Source organism: Astyanax mexicanus, chromosome 5 (genome assembly GCF_023375975.1).
Source record: "Astyanax mexicanus isolate ESR-SI-001 chromosome 5, AstMex3_surface, whole genome shotgun sequence".
Lineage (NCBI taxonomy): Eukaryota > Metazoa > Chordata > Actinopteri > Characiformes > Acestrorhamphidae > Astyanax > Astyanax mexicanus.
In genome coordinates, this window is record NC_064412.1 from 54,223,796 (window position 1) to 54,243,950 (window position 20,155).

Consider the following 20,155-nt stretch of genomic DNA (forward strand, 5'->3'; position numbering starts at 1 on the left):
TGAACGTAATAAATCCCACCATTTTTGCACCAGTGATCTGCAGTTCTAGTGTGTAGGATGCTTTATGTCATTCTTTATGCATTAATCTAGTGTCTTGAAGTGTTTACTGAGGTTGTTTATGGACCACCATTTTCCATTCCAGCGTAAATGAATGTTTAATGTGGCTGTTTATGGGTGGATATCTCAATCCATATTGTATAAGACTTTGGGTTTTTTTTTTTTTTGGAGGAGAGCTTGTTATACAGTACGGCATGTTATACAGTATAATAGTGCAAATTAAGAATGTTTATGGACTAATTTCTCTAATTAAGTGAATTTAATTGTATGTTAAGGCCATTGGCTGTTTATGGACCAGTATCTCATACAGCTCTGGATAAAAAAATAAATAAATAAGAGATCACTTGAGTTTCTGAATCAATTTCTCTGATTTTGCTATCTATAGGTTTATGTTTGAGTAAAAGAAACATTGTTGTTTTATTCTACAAACTACAGACAACATCTCTCCCAAATTATTATTTTTTTATTTAGAGCATTTATGTGCAAAAAAGCAAAATGAAAAATTGGTCAAATTAACAAAAAAAGATGCAGAGCTTTCAGATAAAGTCAAATAATGCAAAAGGAAAACAAGTTCATATTCATAAAGTTTTAAAAGTTTAAAAATCAATATTTGGTGGAATAACCATGGTTTTTAATCACAGTTTTCATGCAAATTGGCATCATGTTCTCCTCCACCAGTCTTACACACTGCTTTTGGATAACTTTATGCTGCTTTACTCCTGGTGCAAAAATTCAAGCATCATTTTGAAGTGATCTCTCTTTTTTTTCCAGAGCTGTATATTCTAAAGCATATAAATGTTTATATATTAAGTTGCAAGTAGAATAATATCTTATATACTAGTGTATATATAGTACATATAAATGCATATTAAGGTTCTTTATGGACTAACATCAAATATTCCAGTCTATAAATGCACAAATACGTTATTAATGGTTTATAATACAGTTATTACCATCAATAAATACTGAATTCTCTTACCTTTTACAGTAATCTGAGCGGTGGTCTCGATCATGCCCAGAGAGGAAATGGCTACACAGGTGTAATTGGCCGACTGGCGGATGTTGGTCAGTTCCAGAACGTTCCGTCCAATGGGCATCTCCTCCTCCTTGGTCAGCTCCACCTCTCCAGTCATCCACTTCACATAGGGCATGGGGGCGCCCACCGCCACACAGGTGAGGTTTAAACTGCCCCCCGGCATCACCTCGTGGTTGGTGGGGGGGATAGAGAAGCGCGGTGGAACGCGCCGGACTGTAGAAGGACCATAAAAAAAGTGTTAAAAACAGGAAGGAGAAACAGGAAACAGGAAGTGCATACCTGGCAACCACACTGATGGAGGGTTTCATCATTCTGAGAGATTCTGATAGATTCCTGGATGCTATATTACTAGTTTAATTACTGTTATAACACCTGTACCTGCAGAACCATCTTTATACTATACAGCTCATAGACTGTATATAAGATATATCAGTATTTAAGTATATAAGTTTCTAAACATGATTTTTAATTATGTTGTAAATACTTTAAAACCAATAATAAGCAGTTACAACAAAAAAAATGTTGTCTATTCTATAAACTATGGACAACATTCCTCCCAAATTCCAAATAAAAATATTGTTATTTTTAGCATTTATTTGCTAATTTGCTGAAATTAGCTTTCAGCCCTTAAATATTTATCCAGTAATACTAATGTGATTTATACTAACCTTATATTACATTAATTTAATGATATTAAACTGTCTTTCTGATACATAAACGTCTGGACACTATTCTAAAGAAAAGAAATACAATTTCTGAAGCTATAGACACTTCAATTAACGTTGACACACCAACTATAAATCTTACTCAAAAACCAAAAGAATTGAATTGAAATTGAAACCCTTTCCATGAAGCTCTCCAGCTCTCTAATCTGAAGACCACATGAATTTGAAGGTGGTTTATTTGTGCACTTTTAGGAGAATCATCTCTGTATCATCTTTATATATGAATCTTTATATGACTGTAGCCAAAGAGGATGAAACTTGAACCACCTACTGAGAGCTAAAATCTCTGTGCCACCACATATCTGGGAGTGCAAACATAACAGACAGTTCTGAGAAAGCAGTGTAGAGAAACTTTAAATAGTCTTTTACATTTTTGTCTCTTATTTAAAATCACTTAATTAAGCATGTTGGTTTTTAAGTATTTTCTGATTTTCTACCTCGTCCAACTGTAAAAAAATCCATTGATGGTTTTTCTTTTGTTGCGTTTTTTCCAAAAAGCACATAAGGTTTGTCTTTGTTGGCTTTTGCTATTTGTCTTCTCAGCAACTGGCACAGCACTTAATGGTCCAATTTGTCTAGACGTTATCCCATTAGACGGTGCCTCTAAAAAAAACTCACTAATGACTGTGAACATGCAAATTAAAAAGCGCAGGAAAAAAAACGAAGAAAAAAAACGTGTCATAAGCAGTAATGCTCAATGGACTGTATGATAATATAAATGCGCTGTTCTGCAGTAAACGCACTGGACCCTCCCCCTGCTGGGCCGGGTCTGCAGGTATGGATTCTGCTGAGTGGATTTCTATTGTTATCTCACTTGAGTTCCTCTAGTGCGCTCCCAGGCTCTCCATACTGTATCTAAATAAACACTTGTGCACTCTCAGAGCATGAAAAATGCATGCTCCTCTAGCGTGGAGTGAAACTGCCCTAACTACTCTGTCACGAATGTAAAGACCCTAAGAACTAAGAGCCTGAAGCCAGAAATATATGAAGTCATATATTTTAAAAAGTTCAGTACAGGACCTTGTTTGTTGGACAACGAAAAAAAAAAATGCAGAATGCCCTCTTCAGCCCGCGGCTCCAACTTTCTGGAGACTTTAAAGGCTGTATATATATGTTGATACACAACTTGAGGTGTAGAAGAGAAGGAGAAGACCTCTAGCACTACATCAGTTGGTGGTTTTTGGCCACAGAAATCCACCATGTCTTGGTCAGCATCTTATTGGCTGTGCTTTTACTGGAGTGCTTTACCACCATCAAATTATACTATCTGGTCAACAGCAACGGTTAGAACCCTGTGTGGGTCAAAAAACTGGGTATCAATTCTTATTTCCAAAATCTATTCATATTCGCAATGTTCCAATTTGATTGAATTGATTTAAAATATTCTCATTGAATACTTTGTTCTGTACAAAGTTAAATAAATATCATCAATGAAAATCAAATTAATCAACCAATGGAGGCCTGGATTTGGAGTCACACACAAAATTAAAGTGGAAAAACACACTAACAATGTCTGGCTCTTCTGGGTTGTTGCCCTCCTACGGCCCCAGATGTGCCATCCTGGATGAGCTGCACTACCTGAGCCACTTGTGTGAGTTGTAGAGTCCGACTCTTGCTACCACGAGTGTGAAAGCATCACCAACAACATTCAAAAGTGACCAAAAAACATCAGGTAGAAATCATGGGTACTAAGAAGTGGTCTTTGGTTTCTACCTGCAGAACCGCTCCTTTATTGAGCGTGTCTTTTGCTAATTGTCATTAATTTCCACCTGTTTTCTGTTTTTTTTTTATTTGCAAAACATCATGTGAAACTGATTGTCAATCAGTGTTGCTTCCTAAGTGGACAGTTTGATTTCATAGAAGTTTGAATTACTTTACTTGGAGCTATTTTGTCTTGTTTATTAAAGTGTTCTCTTTATTTTTTTGCTCATGCTTCTTGTAAAACTTGTCAATTTTATCCCAATTTTAAAATAACATATCTGAAATAGAGCTCTAGTTTAATAATGATCATTCTAGTGCTCTCTCTCTCTTTCTCTCTTTAATAGAACTGCAGAGCACATTCTCACATCACGAGATGAGTAAGCTGAATCAGGCTGGAGTGGTGAAAACATTACAGCGCACTATTCAAGCCCTCCAGGATTTGGTTTTTTTTGAGAGCCCTGCAGTGAACAGTACAAAAAGATCTAATTCTTCTCTTTATGTAAGCTTTGTCTCTTTGCTTTTCGAGGGTCCTTCAGGTAGCAGGATGGAAATAACGAAGCGCTCAGGGTCTTTTTGCGCAGCACGAAACTTCTTACTCCAACAGGAAACCTGCCGAGCTCTTAAAGGGCCGGTTTAGAATTATAAACTAAACAACTAAACGTTCTGGCTGTAAAGTTTTTAAAGCAGATTGAAGGCAGTGGAAGGCAGAAGTTTGCAGAAACTCGTACGTCATTACAGTTTAACGTCGAGCCCGGAGTCAAGACGAGTCGAGTCAAGCTGGGCAGAGCCACCTCCAACGTTTCCAACGAAACACACCATCAATCTGCAGAGCTTTTTTAAACCCGCAAAGCCGCCTGCTCTCACACTTCTGCCTGTAATCTGATGGCGTGGGGTGAGAGATCTATGAATAACGTGTGGTTTATTGCAGCTGTGTGTGTGTGTTTGCAGATGTGTCGACCTCACGAGGGCACCGACAACAAGTTTAGAATGAAAGACCAGACAGATGTGCTGGTGAACGATGGCGAATAAATAAAAACGACACTTTTTTCACCACTTAAACTCTGTTCGGACAAGATAAGTGTTTTACCTTGGAGAGGGAAGTGAGATAAAGCTATTTTTACTGGTGATTTCAGTCATTTTAGTCATTTTATAATAAAATATACAGTGTTTGGCCATCTACATGGATCTAAAATGTTTATTTTAATGAAATTAAAATGTTTGGTAGACAAAACATACTTTTTTTAAAGGTTGATCCTGAAGAAGAGACAGCAGAACCTACAATCCACATTTCATAAAACTTAAATTAAAAACTAAAAATATAAAGTGATTTTTTGAGTTGGTGACCTGAGATTTGGTTTGGAGGTTTTTATGCATATGAAAAATGAATTTTCTGAACTAAAGATTCCTAGTTGGCACAACTACTGGTGGGTTTCTTCAAAACTTAAAAGTCTTAAAACTGAAAAATGTAGTGAAGTAAGTTGAAATTGTGAGTTTTCTTGAGATTTTCCTTTTGAAAGGGAAATTTAGTGTTGGAATTGAGCTTAACCACTGTTCACGAAACCAACTCCAAGTGTTTTGAATGACACACAATACTCTGTAATACTATAAGAGGGTATACATTACTATAAGTCACTTTACGTACTTTAAGTACTGTAAATATTAAGTATAAATCATTGCACTGCGTTTTTATTTCAACTTTTTAGTTGTACTGTGTTTAATCTACCTTGTGTTCAGATATTTCAGATTCTACTGAGGTAAATGTATGACTAAAATTGCACTATTGGGGTACATTTATGATTAAAATTGCAATGCTGAAGTAGCTAACTTGCTAGCTGAATTTATAATTAGAACAAAACTACTTATATGAAGTAAATTCATGATAAGAATAGCACAGCTGAAATGTTTTGTAATGATTACAATACAATAAGTGAGATATAACATGTATTTTTTTTTTTATCATTTTGGAGTTTTTGGAGGGGGTGTCAGTGTATAAATCGAGTAGCCACTCCCATCTCGGTCATTTATGCTGAGATTTACTGTCCTGTGCAAACCAGTCATATATTTTTAAATGTCCTGTAGTAAAATACACATATCCCACAGGTCAGTGAAGCATTCTCTATATTTAATGGTACGTGGAATATATAGAGAAAGTCATGGAATTCGTAACTATGGATTTGGAAATATAATTTCTCACACATGCGGGTGTGTGAGTATAAGCTGTTTATTAGAATGCAGAGGGAGTGTGAGTATCTGAGCTGCTACAGTCAGGCCCTGAGCCAGCTCCACCGCACACTGATAGCGAGCGAGCGGGCTGGGTTTCAGAGAGATCGGGCAGCGAGGTGATTATGAATTTTCCGTGTTTATGTGACTCGAATGCCACTCTGGATATGAGGCGACAGAAGCTCCTTTCCGTCCCTGAGGGAGGCGTTAGATAGAACAGCGGCCCGAGACACCGCGACACCTTATCTAATGCACCTGGCCGTGCACAAAAGAAGAAGAAGAAGAAGAAAAAAAAAATCTATTTGCATTCAGAGAGTGAAATTGGGCTGTTAAATATCACTCTGTCAGGAAGTTTCAGCTGCTGCAGGAGATTAAGCAGCACCATGTATGTGTCACCATTTCGTTTCTTTCTAAATAATAAAAAAATATTCTATTTTTATGCATTTTGCCCATTTAGTTGGCATTTTAGCATTTGGCAGCTTAAGCTTAATATGCAGACAATAGACAGCAGTTAGACAAGATATCCATATTGCGAAACAGCTCTGAAAAAAAAAAAAAAAAAAACTTATGAGACCACTGCAGTTTCTCTGATTTTGCTATTTATAGGTTTAAGTTTGAGTAAAATGAACATTGTTGTTTTATTCTATAAACGACGGACAACATTTCTCCCTAATTTCAAAAAATAAAATATTTTCATTTAGAGCATTTATTTGCAGAAAATGAGGAATTAATGAAATAACAACAACAACAACAACAAAAAATGCAGAGCTTTCAGACCTCAAATAATGCAAAGAAAACAAGTTCATATCCATAAAGTTTTAAGAGTTCAGGAATCGATATTCGGTGGAATAACCCTGGTTTTTATTCAATTAAATAATTTCATGCACCTTGGCATCATGTTCTCCTCCACAAGTTTTACACACTGCTTTTGTATAACTTTATGCTGCGTTACTCCTGGGGGTTTTCAATTTGGTAAAATCAAAGAAACTCATCATTTTTAAGTGGTCCCTTATTTTTTCCAGAGCTGTATATTGCTTAGTTTCCGATGGCGAATAGACGTTCTAAACTTCCTAAAACTCGCCTTCGCCAATTAGACTTCATTACTCCACATGGTGGCGCTATATTTAAATGAATAGGGTAAACCTGCAGTAAAGAATATTGGTTGTTAAATACTGTGAAACTGACAATGACAAATTCTAAATTCTATTTTTTTTTCCTGTATTTTTTTTTTTTTTAGAAAATTGTTTTGTTTTATTTATAGAGTTTCAGAGAATCACAGTATCGTGATATCATCTTTACTGTGAGGCACATATTGTGATAATATCGTATCATGATGAACCAGGATAATTATATTTTTTATATCTTCTGGTAACCCAAAAAAAAATTGATTATTATATAAGATCAACTGGTACTTTTGGCAGTGTGGGCAGTGTGCCAAGTCCTGCTGGAAAATGAAATCCACATCTCCATAAAAGTTGTCAACTGACTTTTGGGTTTTCATTGGCTGTAAACCATAATCATCCACAATAAAAGAAAATAAGGCTTAAAATAGATCACTCTGTGTTTAATACATCTATATAATATATGAGTTCCCCATTTTGAACTGAATAAAAGTACTGAAATAAAGTAACTTTTTAGTAATATTCTGTTTTTTTGAGATGCATCTGTATATTATTCTAAAAAAAAAAAAACAGTACAAATTGACTTCTATTTGACTCCTATTGTTATTGGACAGTTATTATACTATATTATTGTCTTTATCCGACAGAAAGTTTGACTGGTTTCTGGTTTTATATCAGAGCTGTGTTGTTTTGATATATCCTGGTCGCAGGGGGGTAACTGGCGGACCCTCAGAGTGGCACAGATCACAGCTGGAGTTATGGAGTCAGTGTGTTAGAGAGATTAGAGTCAGTAGAAACATCTCAGCGTGCTGAACGACGAGTAGGAGAGACCCTGTTAGTCCACATTAGTCGTTAGAACACAGAGAGCAGGACGTTATCTAAGGATATCATGAATATGGAGGATGATTAAAGCTGGGATGAGTTTAACTGACCAGTCCATGCTCCGCCCACAAATACAAACATATAGGTCTGAACAAGCTTTGCAGAACACTTGGAATTTGAATCTTATATTTAATGTATTAAGAATCTAATTTATAACAAAAATATCACAAAATATCAAGAGAATTAGTTTATTATAAGCACAATTGGAATGCTACAGGAATTATAGGAGTTCATGTTTTTTTTTTTATCCTTTTGTTTCTAATTTGTTTCCCCATTTTCTCCCCAATTTACATGGCCAATTACTCAACCCACTCATTAGGACTCCCTCTATCACTAATGATACCCCAAAACACCAGGAAGGTGAAAGACTAGCACATGCCTCCTCTGATACATGTGAAGTCAGACTCCGCCTCTTTTTAACCTGCTGATGCTGTAGCATTGCTGAGTAGCATCACAGAGCTAATGCTCGGAGGAAAGAGCAGCGACTCGGTTCTGATACATCAGCTCACAGACGCAGATCCACATCACCCTAGGCTACAGCAGCTGATGTCAAGCTGCATGAACAGGATTCGAACCGTCAATCTCCTGATCAGTGCTTAGCCCGCTGGACCACTCGGAGCCCCAGGAGTTCAGGTTTTCAATAAAATGCTAAAGTGTATAGGTATAGTAGATCTGTCCATATGTTTATTTTTTTAAATACATACTCATGCATGCTGCAAGTAGCAGATAAACTGCTTGAAAATGCTTATGTTGCTTTACTATAAAAGAGCAGCCCTAACAGAGGCTTGATTTTGTTCTGAAAGTTATTTTATTTTATTATAAATGAATAGGGAAGTGCTCCAGACTATGAAGCAACACATAAGGAATTGTGTATTAACTTAAAAGTGTTAAACTGGGCTGCTGGTAACTTGTGGTTTCTGAGGCTGGTGACTCTGATGAACTTATCTTGTACAACAGAAGAAACTCTTGCTCTTCCATTTCTGGGTCAGACTCCTAACACTACACTGCCCAAATTTGTAACAGGAATAACATTGTAAATCGCTGTGGATGAGAGCATCAGATAATAATAGATCAATGATAGTAATAGATCAATTTATTTTAATTTGAGATAAATAACTTTTTTTTGTAACATTTCTGTTACAGTTTCTGATTAAATTGATAATTGATTGGCTTTATTGGGATTTTTAGCAGAGTTCTGTAAAGCTTGTCTATCTGAGGTCAGAGCAGGAATAGATCAGTTGATTTAGATTGAAACAGTTTGTAACAGTATGGCGGAGGGATGTGAGAGGGCTGCTGTTGAGCTCCAGCGTTGGTGGTTTGGACGTGGCCAGAACCAGCTGATACTGTTTATCATCAGCTCTGGTAATGTTAGAGTTATCAGTGTGTGTGTGTGTGTGTGTGTGTGACGTGAGCTGACGAAAATACAGACACACACACAAACACACATCATAAAGGAAGGGAGAGAGAGAGAGAGAGCAGGGGAGGTAAGAAGAGAGAGAGACTGGAGAGGAAGAGGGAGATGCAGAAGGTTATATAGGGCTCAAACAGTGAAGCTGGAGGCAGATGTTGCTCCATAAATATGGTTTATGATAATACAGACACACAAAATACAAAAAAAATGTTTTCATACCTTGTCAGGACATGGGTTCATATATATATATATATATTGAAAAGTTATTTTATATCAGTGATTCAGCTCAAAATCTATTTTAAGCGTTTATTTCTTTTATTATTGATAAATATGGTTTACAGCCAATGTCCAAAATCCAAAATCACTGTCTCAGAAAATTAGAATATTATATAAGACCAGTTGGTACTTTTGGCAGTGTGGGCAGTGTGCCAAGTTCTGCTGGAAAATGAAATCCGCATCTCCATAAAAGTTATCAGCAGAGAGAAAAAGCATTTCTGGGAAAACACTGCACTGACTTTGGACTTTGTTGTTCTTGGAAAATCGTACAGCACATCATGCTTTTTCTGTCAGCTGACAACTTTTATGGAGCTGGAGATGTGGATTTCATTTTCCAGCAGGACTTCCACACTGCCCACACTGTGTGTAATACATCTACATAATTTCACATTTTGAACTGAATTACTGAAATTAAGTAAGAAACTAAGTTTCAATTATATTCCCATTTTTTTAGATGCACTATAAGTTGCGAGGTGTTATCTTGTAAGTGAGGCTGAAAACTGGTTGCCAAGGAGACTTGACCTTGGATTTTCAAAAATGATATGGGCATTTTACATTTAGTGTCATGTCTGTGTTTTGAGAATACTTTATAGGAGGCATTACCGCCTGCAGTGGACAGCACAGTGGGTGGTAATGATCGGGGTGGGCAGTGTCTGGCTAGAATAGTCCATGCAAATAGACAAGAGACAAGTCATAGGATGTAATACTTGTCTGGCATGTCAATATATGTAAGTTTAACTACTTTATTAGTCCTGACAAGGTGATTAATGTCAGTCTGGTTTTCATACATGATTAAACATTTTTTGTCCAAAAAAATGAAAAATTAACAATATGACAAATACACACACACACACACACGTACACACATATATTTTTCCTCAAGTACATTATAGGCAGCAGTGCAGCAAGCAGGGAGCAAAGCAGCAACAAGCAGCGGCCAACAGAGAGAGCATGCTCCTGTGACCCACGCACAAATAAATAAATAAATAAATAAATAAATAAACAAACAAAAACAAAACTATCCATTAATTTACAGGGTGCTGCACGGAATCCAATTCTGGCCCGGGTCTGATCAATACAAATGAAACTCTGATTGGCTTTCTCTCTAAAAGTCGTATCGATTGGAAAGTCATTCCTCAACTAGCCGAGCAAAACAAGCCTTGATTCGTCCAGAGATAAAAGCCAGATGTAAAAACGTGTGTAAAGAACTTACTGCTATAAACCAGCAGGGTCTAAAACAAAGGTAATGGAACCTTAAAGCCACCAACAAATTTATTACACAGTAGCCTTAAACTGTGCCAAGTTCTTATTAAATTATCCGAATTTTATATTGTCTGAATTGCACAGCAGAGCTATAAAAGTATTATAAAAGAAACTGTTACTGTAGAAAAAAAAATAATCTATAAAAACTGACACCAAAATTACGAGTACAAAATGTCCCCACAAGTCCCCTTGTGAAAGAAAAGAGTATTAAGTATATTTTTAAATGTATACTTAACATCGAAAAGTACATACTTTTTAACATTAAAATATTTACTTAAATACATAATAAATAACATAGAAAAGAACATACTTTTTAAAATTAAAATATTTACTTAAATACATAGATGTATTCAAGTACATATTTTAATTTTAAAAAGTATGTACTTTTCTATGTTATTTATTATGTATTTAATGCACTTTCCATCCTTATTTTTTGATTTACGGAACCTTAAAATATGTTTAGGATTAGGACAGTGCCCTCTGTCTGCCTGTGTTCAATTTATCTTTCTTTATGTAATTTACATGTGTAATACATAATATATAAAACTGTAATAAATCAGTAACAATGCATACTTAGCCAGTAGTTACACTGTTATTACATGGATTGTTGTAATTCTGTAACTACACAGTTATTACAGACACTGTTTATAAAGTAGATTTTGGAATTTCTTGTAATTTAGTTGTATATATATTTATTGTGTATTTAATGGTTGCAGACTGTACTGTTAGTGACAAATGTTTTACTCAATACTAAAAAGAGAGACCAATTTTTTTTTGTTGTTGCAAGCATTTAATATCCATTAAATCAAGCAAAACAAATGTACTGTGTATTTTCTTGTTTTTTTTTTTATAATTGATAAAAAAGGTTGTAATAACTTTATTAACTCATTTACAACAATCCATATTCTGCTTTATCCATCCCATTTGCAGCAATTGGAATATTACGTAAATCTACCTTTTTTTTCTCATTGATTTGTGCCTTCAAGTAAAAGCGCAGTGAGAGAGTCGTCCTCTCATCACTCGAATCCGGATTGTTCTCCATAGCGAAGCTGGAGCCAGAGCTTCCAAAATAAACAATCAAAGCTGCTTTATCCAGCTTAAATACTCCCGAACTGAAAAGGCTGTGTGGCTGTTACCCGCAGGATAACAGCGCTAACCCTCCTTAAACGCTCTGAGCTGGAGAGGGAGGGCAAATACACTCACAGGAATTTGGAGTCGTCCGCAAACAGCTCAGAGTCGCTGAGCTAAAGCTGAATTCTCGCGGTGGGTGTTTGACCTTGAGGGTTAAAGCTCTGTAATGCTTTAACATATACAAGCCATCAAACATGGGTTCTTTACTGGCGTTTTTACAACTATAATTGGTTTCTATGGTCTGGATCAGTTGATGAGTTTGTTTATTTGGAGAGTTTCTACCTCTGTTTGGTTTGGTTTCACACAGGCATAAACCTAAACGCACCAAAATGCGCACCAATAAACCACACGAGCACATCCTCTCCTCTGATTGGTCAGAGCTGTCTGGTGCGGGAGCAAGACAGTTAATATAGTGAGAAGGTTCTGTGTTCCAGCGCGTATATATCTGTATATCTGTAGCAGTGTGAAGCTGCTTTAATGCAGAATGCTGTTAATGTGCTGCTGTGCTTTTAAACAAAGTGTTTTCAATGGGATGTGCAGCGCAGATGTACATGTATTAACGCGTGAGTCATGTGGCTGCGAGCAGTGAACGCTGCACATAACTAAAGATCAGTGTGTAAACAGCATGGAGCAGCAGAAGCAGCGTTTGTACATAGCAGTATATTATCTGGCTAATATATCAGATTAAACTGCACCTTATCAAATATTTGATAGGTGGGTCAATACATACAATTTGTGTAATGTTACTATTAAGCCTGTTGGCCAAAATGACTATAATGACTATATGAAAACATGGATACAGTTGCTCCAATCCAATTCCAGTCAATATCAGCAGATTCTTGAGAAGAATCAGTGATAAAGTTGAAGTTGTGTCCGACATAGATACTTATTGCAAAAAAAAAATCTCAGATCATCTCAGTCCCCAGACCTGAATATTATTAAAACTTTGTGGTGGGATCTAGAAACCATCAAACCTGACTGAACTGGAGATGATTTGTAAAGAAGAATGGCCCAAAATACCTTCAACCTGAAGCTTCAACCCGACTCTCATTGGAAGCTATAGGAAGAGAAGGATCTACTAAATATTAATATCATTTTTCTGTTGGGTTTCCCAAATTTTGGCACCTGCCTGATTTAGTTTAATGAATTTTTGCACACTTTCTGTAAATCGTATAAACTTCATTTTTCATCTCAAATATCACTGTGTTCCTCAGCTATGTGATATAATTAACTGAAACTGCTGATCCGAACAACCAATGATTTATAAAGGAAAATCAAGAACATCATCAGGAGTTCCCAAACTTTTTCATACCATTGTAGCCAACAGCATATTATTTATTAGTTGTATTTCAGATATGAATCACAAAGGGCCACAATTTCTATTCATCAGCAAAAAAAAAAAAATAAATAAATAAATAATAATAATAATAAAAATAAAAAATCGAAATTTCCCAAAAAGAAGAACAACACAGACAGGATGTACTGCACTGTACTTTACATCACATGCCTTTCAAAGAAGATGGATAATAATGAACAGATGACAATGCATCATCCATATACACATATACACTGAAACCAAAGAACAGAAGAAGCATGCAAAGCATCGACGCATTAAAAAAAGTGACTGAAGCAATCCAGCATGCAGATGATCTGAGAGCATGGGTGAACATGGAGGCAGGCAGAAGAACACAGGGGAAGATAGAAGGAGAAGACTTGGAGGCAATTTCAATTTCAAATGGGGCAAGAAAGCCCCAGAAAGTCTGGAGCTGGGGGCAAAAACGCTGTGGCTCTGGTCCTCAGGCCCTCCACGAAAAGAGAGAGAGAGAAAAAGAAAGAGAGAAACAAAAACGAACCCACCTTCCCGCTGGTCTGAGAGTGGGGAGTGGAGTGATATTTGGTGGATGGCAGGGTGTGATGGAAATGCAGGGAAGGAAGAGAGAGAGAGAGAGAGAGAGAGAGAGAGAGAGAGAGAGAGAGAGAGAGAGAGAGAATACAAGGAAGAGAAGAAGAGGAGCAGGAAGTAGGAAGAAAAGAGAGAAGACAAGGAGAAACAGAGAGAGTGAAACAGGCAAAAATTCTGCTTATCCATATACATGAGCGACAAGAACATGAGGACACACACGCACACACACACACACACACACACACACAAAAAATTCACACACAAATTCTGTCAAATCTGTCAAATCTGTACATTGCTTTTCAAATTCAATTTCTTTAAATTGTCTCTTTAACATTTAAAAAAAAATAACAATTTTACTAAAGAAAAAAAAAATCTGGTAACACTTTTTATAAATGTAATCTCTGTAAGACTCTATCAACATACCCATACTACATTATAATGCATTCATAAGGCATTATAAACATTATTTTAAACTGCATGACAATACTGATACCAGGCCCAAGTAAACAGAAAGTCGGCTGCTTAAATCTACCACAACATAGCACTGTGTGGTGAAAGTGCTTTTCTACGAGGGACCAACAGGTTAAAGCTATGGATTTTATACTTCTTTACTTATATATTCACTTATTATTTTCTCATGCTAAAATAATACATATTTAAACAGTAAATAAAATGTATTAAGGGTCTCATTAGTTCAAACATATTTTCATTACATAATTTAAGCAATTGTTCAAAACAGATTTGGCAGATAAAGATTAGCTTGAAAAACTGAAGATTATTTTAGGAATAGCTAAACATCTCCACATTCACACGCACACTATATACTATAAATATAAACATGCTCCAATAGGACATGATGTAATGATGACTATACTTCCTCCATTCACACACATCTCATCTAATTATTTCTATATCTCTCAATAATTCCATCCTAATCTCGATATAATAAGTGTGAACTTCTGTCTGCTTTGCTGTTTAAACAGATTCCTAATCCCGTCTGACCACAGAAAGCCAGTCTAGACTTCCTGAGATTAGACCTGATCTTCCTCATCCTTCATTCACACACTGAAGAGAATCTCACACACACACACACACACACACACACACACACACACACACACACACACACACACACACACACACACACACACACACAGATCACAGATCACAGAACAGAAGGCACAAACACATCTTCAGCATAAGCAATGACATATGCACTGTGGAGGTAGGAAGCATCATGGTGGCCGTGTGTGGTTCACCATGGTAAGGCACATGGGGGGATGAGAGTGAACGTGAACGTGTGAAAGTGTGAAAGAGTGATCAGGCTGACGGGGTGTTTAATGCACCAGGATAAGCATTTGTGAAGAAAGAATGAAGAATCTCATATACAGTGTGTGTATATGCACCTTATAGCCTAGAGTTGCAGAAAAGTAATAACACACTCACACACACACACACTACTGTTCAAAACATTGCCATTGCAAATAAAGTATTTTTTTAGTGTAGATAAATAGAAAATGTAATAATAATATTAATCATAAAGATGACTATAAACTCCTATAATAGATAATAAATATCTTATAATTAACTATTGAACATGGTAATTGAATTTTTGAAGTGCTGCTAATGCAGTACTGCCGAGTACAAACACAGCACACTCAAAGGAAAGCGCAGCGACTCAGTTCTGATACATCAGCTCACAGACGCAGCCTTGTGCTGATCCACATCACCCTAGGAGTGATGAGGGGAAAAAGAGAGCCATCTACTGTACCCACCCAGAGAGAGCAAAGTCAATTGTGCTCTCTCAGGGCTCCAGCAGCTGATGGCAAGCTGCATGACTGGGATTCAAACCAACAATCTCCCAAACTGTGAACAATTTAGAGCAGGTAGGTCATATATATATATATATATATATATATATATATATATATATATATATATATATATATATATATATATATATATATATATATATTAATTTTTCTATAATCACATTGTTACCATTTACAACAATTAGTTCAAGCTTTTGAACAGTAGTGCAGACAGACAGACAGACAGACAGACAGACAAAAACACACCTGTGCACAAAGATGAAGAACACAAAGTACATAAAAAAGAGAAAGAAGAGAAAGAGAAAAAAGAGAGGAAAGAGGAGAGGTACGGCTGCCACACACACACACACACACACACACAGCAGCCCACACACAGCAGCCCACACACAGCGATCGGTGGTGAGAGTTGAGCGTGCATCAGAATAAGGATGTTTAAATGTTACACACCTGTAGAGAGAGGAGGTTAGACCAGTTCACACAAGAACAAACACAGTAAACTGAGTCGGAATAATACAGTCTGTAAATTAAAAGTAATGCACTGCCCAGATGCACTGCCCAGCACACGATTAGGGACTCCTAAACATAAAATAAGGGACCATTATTGATTCTATACAACAATCAGCCACGAATTAGAACCACCAGTTGACTATTCAGTGGGAGTGCTTATGCTGGCTCATTTTACTCTGCCTCCTCCCACATCAATTTAAGTGTTTCCTCTTTCTGACATCAGGCTAAAACCACAGTAAGCCCAGTGCAGAGCTGAATTTATGAGCGTCTGATGATGCTGTACTACAGATACAATAAGGGTCACAATTAACAGTACTTACAGCAGTAATAAACATTGTTAATTGGTTAAGTAATGTCTCAGCTACTACATTTAAAACTACATTTTAATGTGTAAAAATGATGTAAATAATATTAAATTAAGACATTAGTTAAAACATTTGTGACGATTAATAATGTCTTAACTTGGGATTGTCTTAACAATTAATGATTAGTTAAGATATTCTGTAGTAAGTAATGTTAATTAATGTATGTTAAGTTATGTTGGAAGCATCATACACAATATTTCATGGTACAGTAATATCATGATTAAAAGATCCATATTGTGACAATAGCAGTTAATAATAGTATTTTGTTTTTTAATAATATTGTTTTTTGTATAACTGTTTGCAATTATATTTTTAATAAATATAATTATAAATAATAATAATAATAATAATAATAATAATAAATTAGTAAAATATTTTTCAGTGTTTTTTTTTATATCAGTGTTGCAACATCACTTGTGTCAACGTTTTAATTTTTAGTTTTAGTGATGTTAGTTTGTAAAAGAGAACATGTTTTGAAAAGAACATCATTTCTGTAATGTTACAGGTTCTTTTAACATTCTCTCTGAGCTGGAGAAATATATACAAGCAAAAAAATAATAATATTACTGAAAAGTTACTGTTTTTTTTTTAGATGAACTAGCAGGCCTAGCTTTTATACAATACACTGAAATATATGGTACTTTTACAGCCATGCTGCCTATCCCTATACATGATGCTAGATTTTGGCTTTTAACTTGTGTGATATAGATTTTTTATATCTCATTAAACCTGCCTAGCTTTTAATATGTTACACTATTATTGCAGGCTGGTAAAAAAAATATATATATATATATATATAACCCTACCCTCAACAGAATTAAAAACATGTTTAGATGTCCTCAGACTTTAATGGGCAGTGCACCTGGTGTATAATTACTGCAGCGTCTACTGATTTCCTCACAGGCACAGACAGGAGCTCAGTCTGCAGCACTGCAGGTAATGTTACTTGCAAATGCAGAAGATAAAAAAAAAAAAAAAAAAAAAACAGGAAATTACTGGCACACGCATCAGATGAAGCTCTTTCTTAACTGAGATCAAACGCTCTCCCCCACCACCTCCACTCCCACCACACACCCCCACCAACCCCCACCACGCTCACAGGTCACAAATAAGAGAGCAGGTCCTGATTACAGACATTCATAAACATATATTAAATGTCACTCATCAAAAGGCAAGGTTCTGAGCGTGTGCTCCATCCGCTGGCATGTTTGAAGGTGTGTGTGTGTGTGTGTGTGTGTGTGTGAAAGTGTGTGTCTGTGTGTGTGTGAAAGTGTGTGTGTGTGTGTGTGGTCTGAGTTATCAAAGATCAAAGGCGAAGGACTCCAGAGAGGATTGGGTGGATACCATCTTCCCGCTGCATCTTTTATTGGAGCTTCTTGCAGAGACTTTCTTATCAGGAGAAAAAAAGGGCATGTAGGCCACATGAATTTTTCTTTTGCTCTCGCACCTCTGCCAGAGCACACACACACGCCAACACACACTTATTATATGCAGCATACACACATCACACACACAGCCAGTCAGTCAGTCAAAAAAAAAAAAAAAAAACACAACCCAGGCATAAAGTCACACATTCATCCGCACTTTCATCATCACAGGCAAGGTCAGAAAACAAACAGCCCGGACACCCAGCTATTCATATATGGAAATATACGCTGCTGCTGCTGCTGCTGCTGCTTATCTCCACTTTTCATCAGGTGTGTTTTCAAAAAAAAAAACCTGGAGGTCTGTATCTCTACTAAAATGACCCACGATTTTTAGACTTTCTAAAATTATACGTTAGAATATGAATGGCATCTACTCCAATGTAGACTATTCTCTAAATACATCTAGTTTGATGAGTTTAATGTACCAATGAAATCAACTCAATTTTTGATAATTTATCAACTATGAACTAATGCGCTAGTGTTTTTACCCATTTGTACCCAAAAATGCATATATATTATGCATATTATATATTATATATATTTAACATATATTATATATATTTAACATTCATGATATTCCAATGGCATTTAGTCCATTGAAAAGTATGTATCTATGTCTTCATTGTGAAATATATTTCAATGGCATCTGCTACAAGGACATAATGATGAACCAGTGACATGTGCTCTAATCCAATGCTAATGATATATATTATACATTTAACATTCATGATATTCCAATGGCATTTGGAATATCAAAGGGACCCCACTTCTTTATATATATATTATATATATATATATATATATATATATATATATATATATATATATATATATATATATAATATATAGCAATGCTATTTACTTCAATGTAGATTATGTAGCAACACCATCTACTCCAACACAGATACGTACCTGTAAATTACACACTAATGGCATCAACACCAGTATAGATTATATACCCAATATTGCAATAAGCAAACAAGCAATATTTTTCAATTCCTCACTAAAAAAAATAACTCCTCCCATAAAGGGTTAACGGAGATCAGTATTGGTGCACACGCTTCCTCTGAGAACTGAACTGTGAACTGGAGTTGAAACAGAAACAGGTGAGAGCAGAATTCCCTTTGAAACCTCATCCTGATCTCAGGGGAATTTCCACCTCCACCTTCATCCTGCAGCATCCTGGCAGGAGCCGCCTACACACAGCCTGCACGGCTCAGCCTGCCTCACACACACACACACGCTCACGCTCACTCACACATGCATACTCTGACCTGACCATCACCTCGCCGGTAAATAAGCTCCACCCTGATCTCTACCTTCATCTCACCCAGTCCTCCCCTGATCTGCACCTTCATCTCACCTCAACCTGACCCTCACCCCACCACCTGTACCTGACCCATGGCTGCTTCTCCCGCTCGCCTCACCTGTACCTGACCTTTACCTCACCTGCTCTGAGCCATTACAAAACACATGCTCAGCTTCTCCTCCCTCACCTTCAATCACTGATGTTGTGGCTGAATTTTTGCAGCAAAGCTGATTCGTTCTCCTGCGTTCTTATTGATAATTACTGTGATAATTACTTCCTGTGATGCTCATTTTATCTAATAGTGCTTCAGATAATTATTGTAAATAAATTGATCAATTTAACTCTTAACCTTCGCTTCCATCATCAATCAAAACTCCATCTGTGCAAAACTCCATCAGTATTTTGATTTCTGGTCACCACTTGAACAAGCATCGAAAATTTGAGAGCACAAAAAATATGCCTTTCGCTGCTCGAATTGCGCAAAAGACGTGTACTAATTCTCTTAATTAATCACGGGTGTCATTCCCTTTAAGAGGCAAGTGAGCTCTGACTTTGGCGCGTTCATATCTTAACAGTGCTGTGCTGAAGACAAACCAGCAGCTCATTTAAGAGAACAGCAATGTTATTTTATTATTTTATTTTATGCACAGCACTCCTGAATGGCTAAGATATGATTAATTGGGTGGCTGACTGTTAACCGTTGACTGTTGTCAGGGTTTTAATCAGTCAGTGTAATCTGTATTTCCTGCTGCCAAGATAGAAACACACCAGTATTTTGCCTGAACACACCTCATTTGCAGACCACCACGGCCATTGAATTGAATATATTTCTAAATTCTAAAATGCTCTAAAAATTTTAACAGCAAGGGCGCAAGACGTGTAAATAAGACTGCTGACTGTAGGTGTAAGATGTAAGCAAAGAGCATCATGACACGCCTTGTGCAGAATGTAATATAGCGCCCGTGAAATTGGTTTTAGAAAAATCGATT

The 20,155-nt window shown here is 36.4% G+C and overlaps 1 protein-coding gene across 8 annotated transcripts in view; it reads right to left on the reverse strand.

Moving 5' to 3' along the window:
• Positions 1-20,155, reverse strand: part of ptprfa (protein tyrosine phosphatase receptor type Fa) — a 351,362-nt gene that overhangs the window by 108,257 nt on the left and 222,950 nt on the right. For all 8 annotated transcript variants that reach the window (XM_049479799.1, XM_049479803.1, XM_049479804.1 and 5 more), the window contains one exon: positions 1,037-1,306. In XM_049479799.1, coding sequence (XP_049335756.1) covers positions 1,037-1,306 — 270 coding nt within the window. The remainder of the gene's footprint in view (positions 1-1,036; positions 1,307-20,155) is intronic.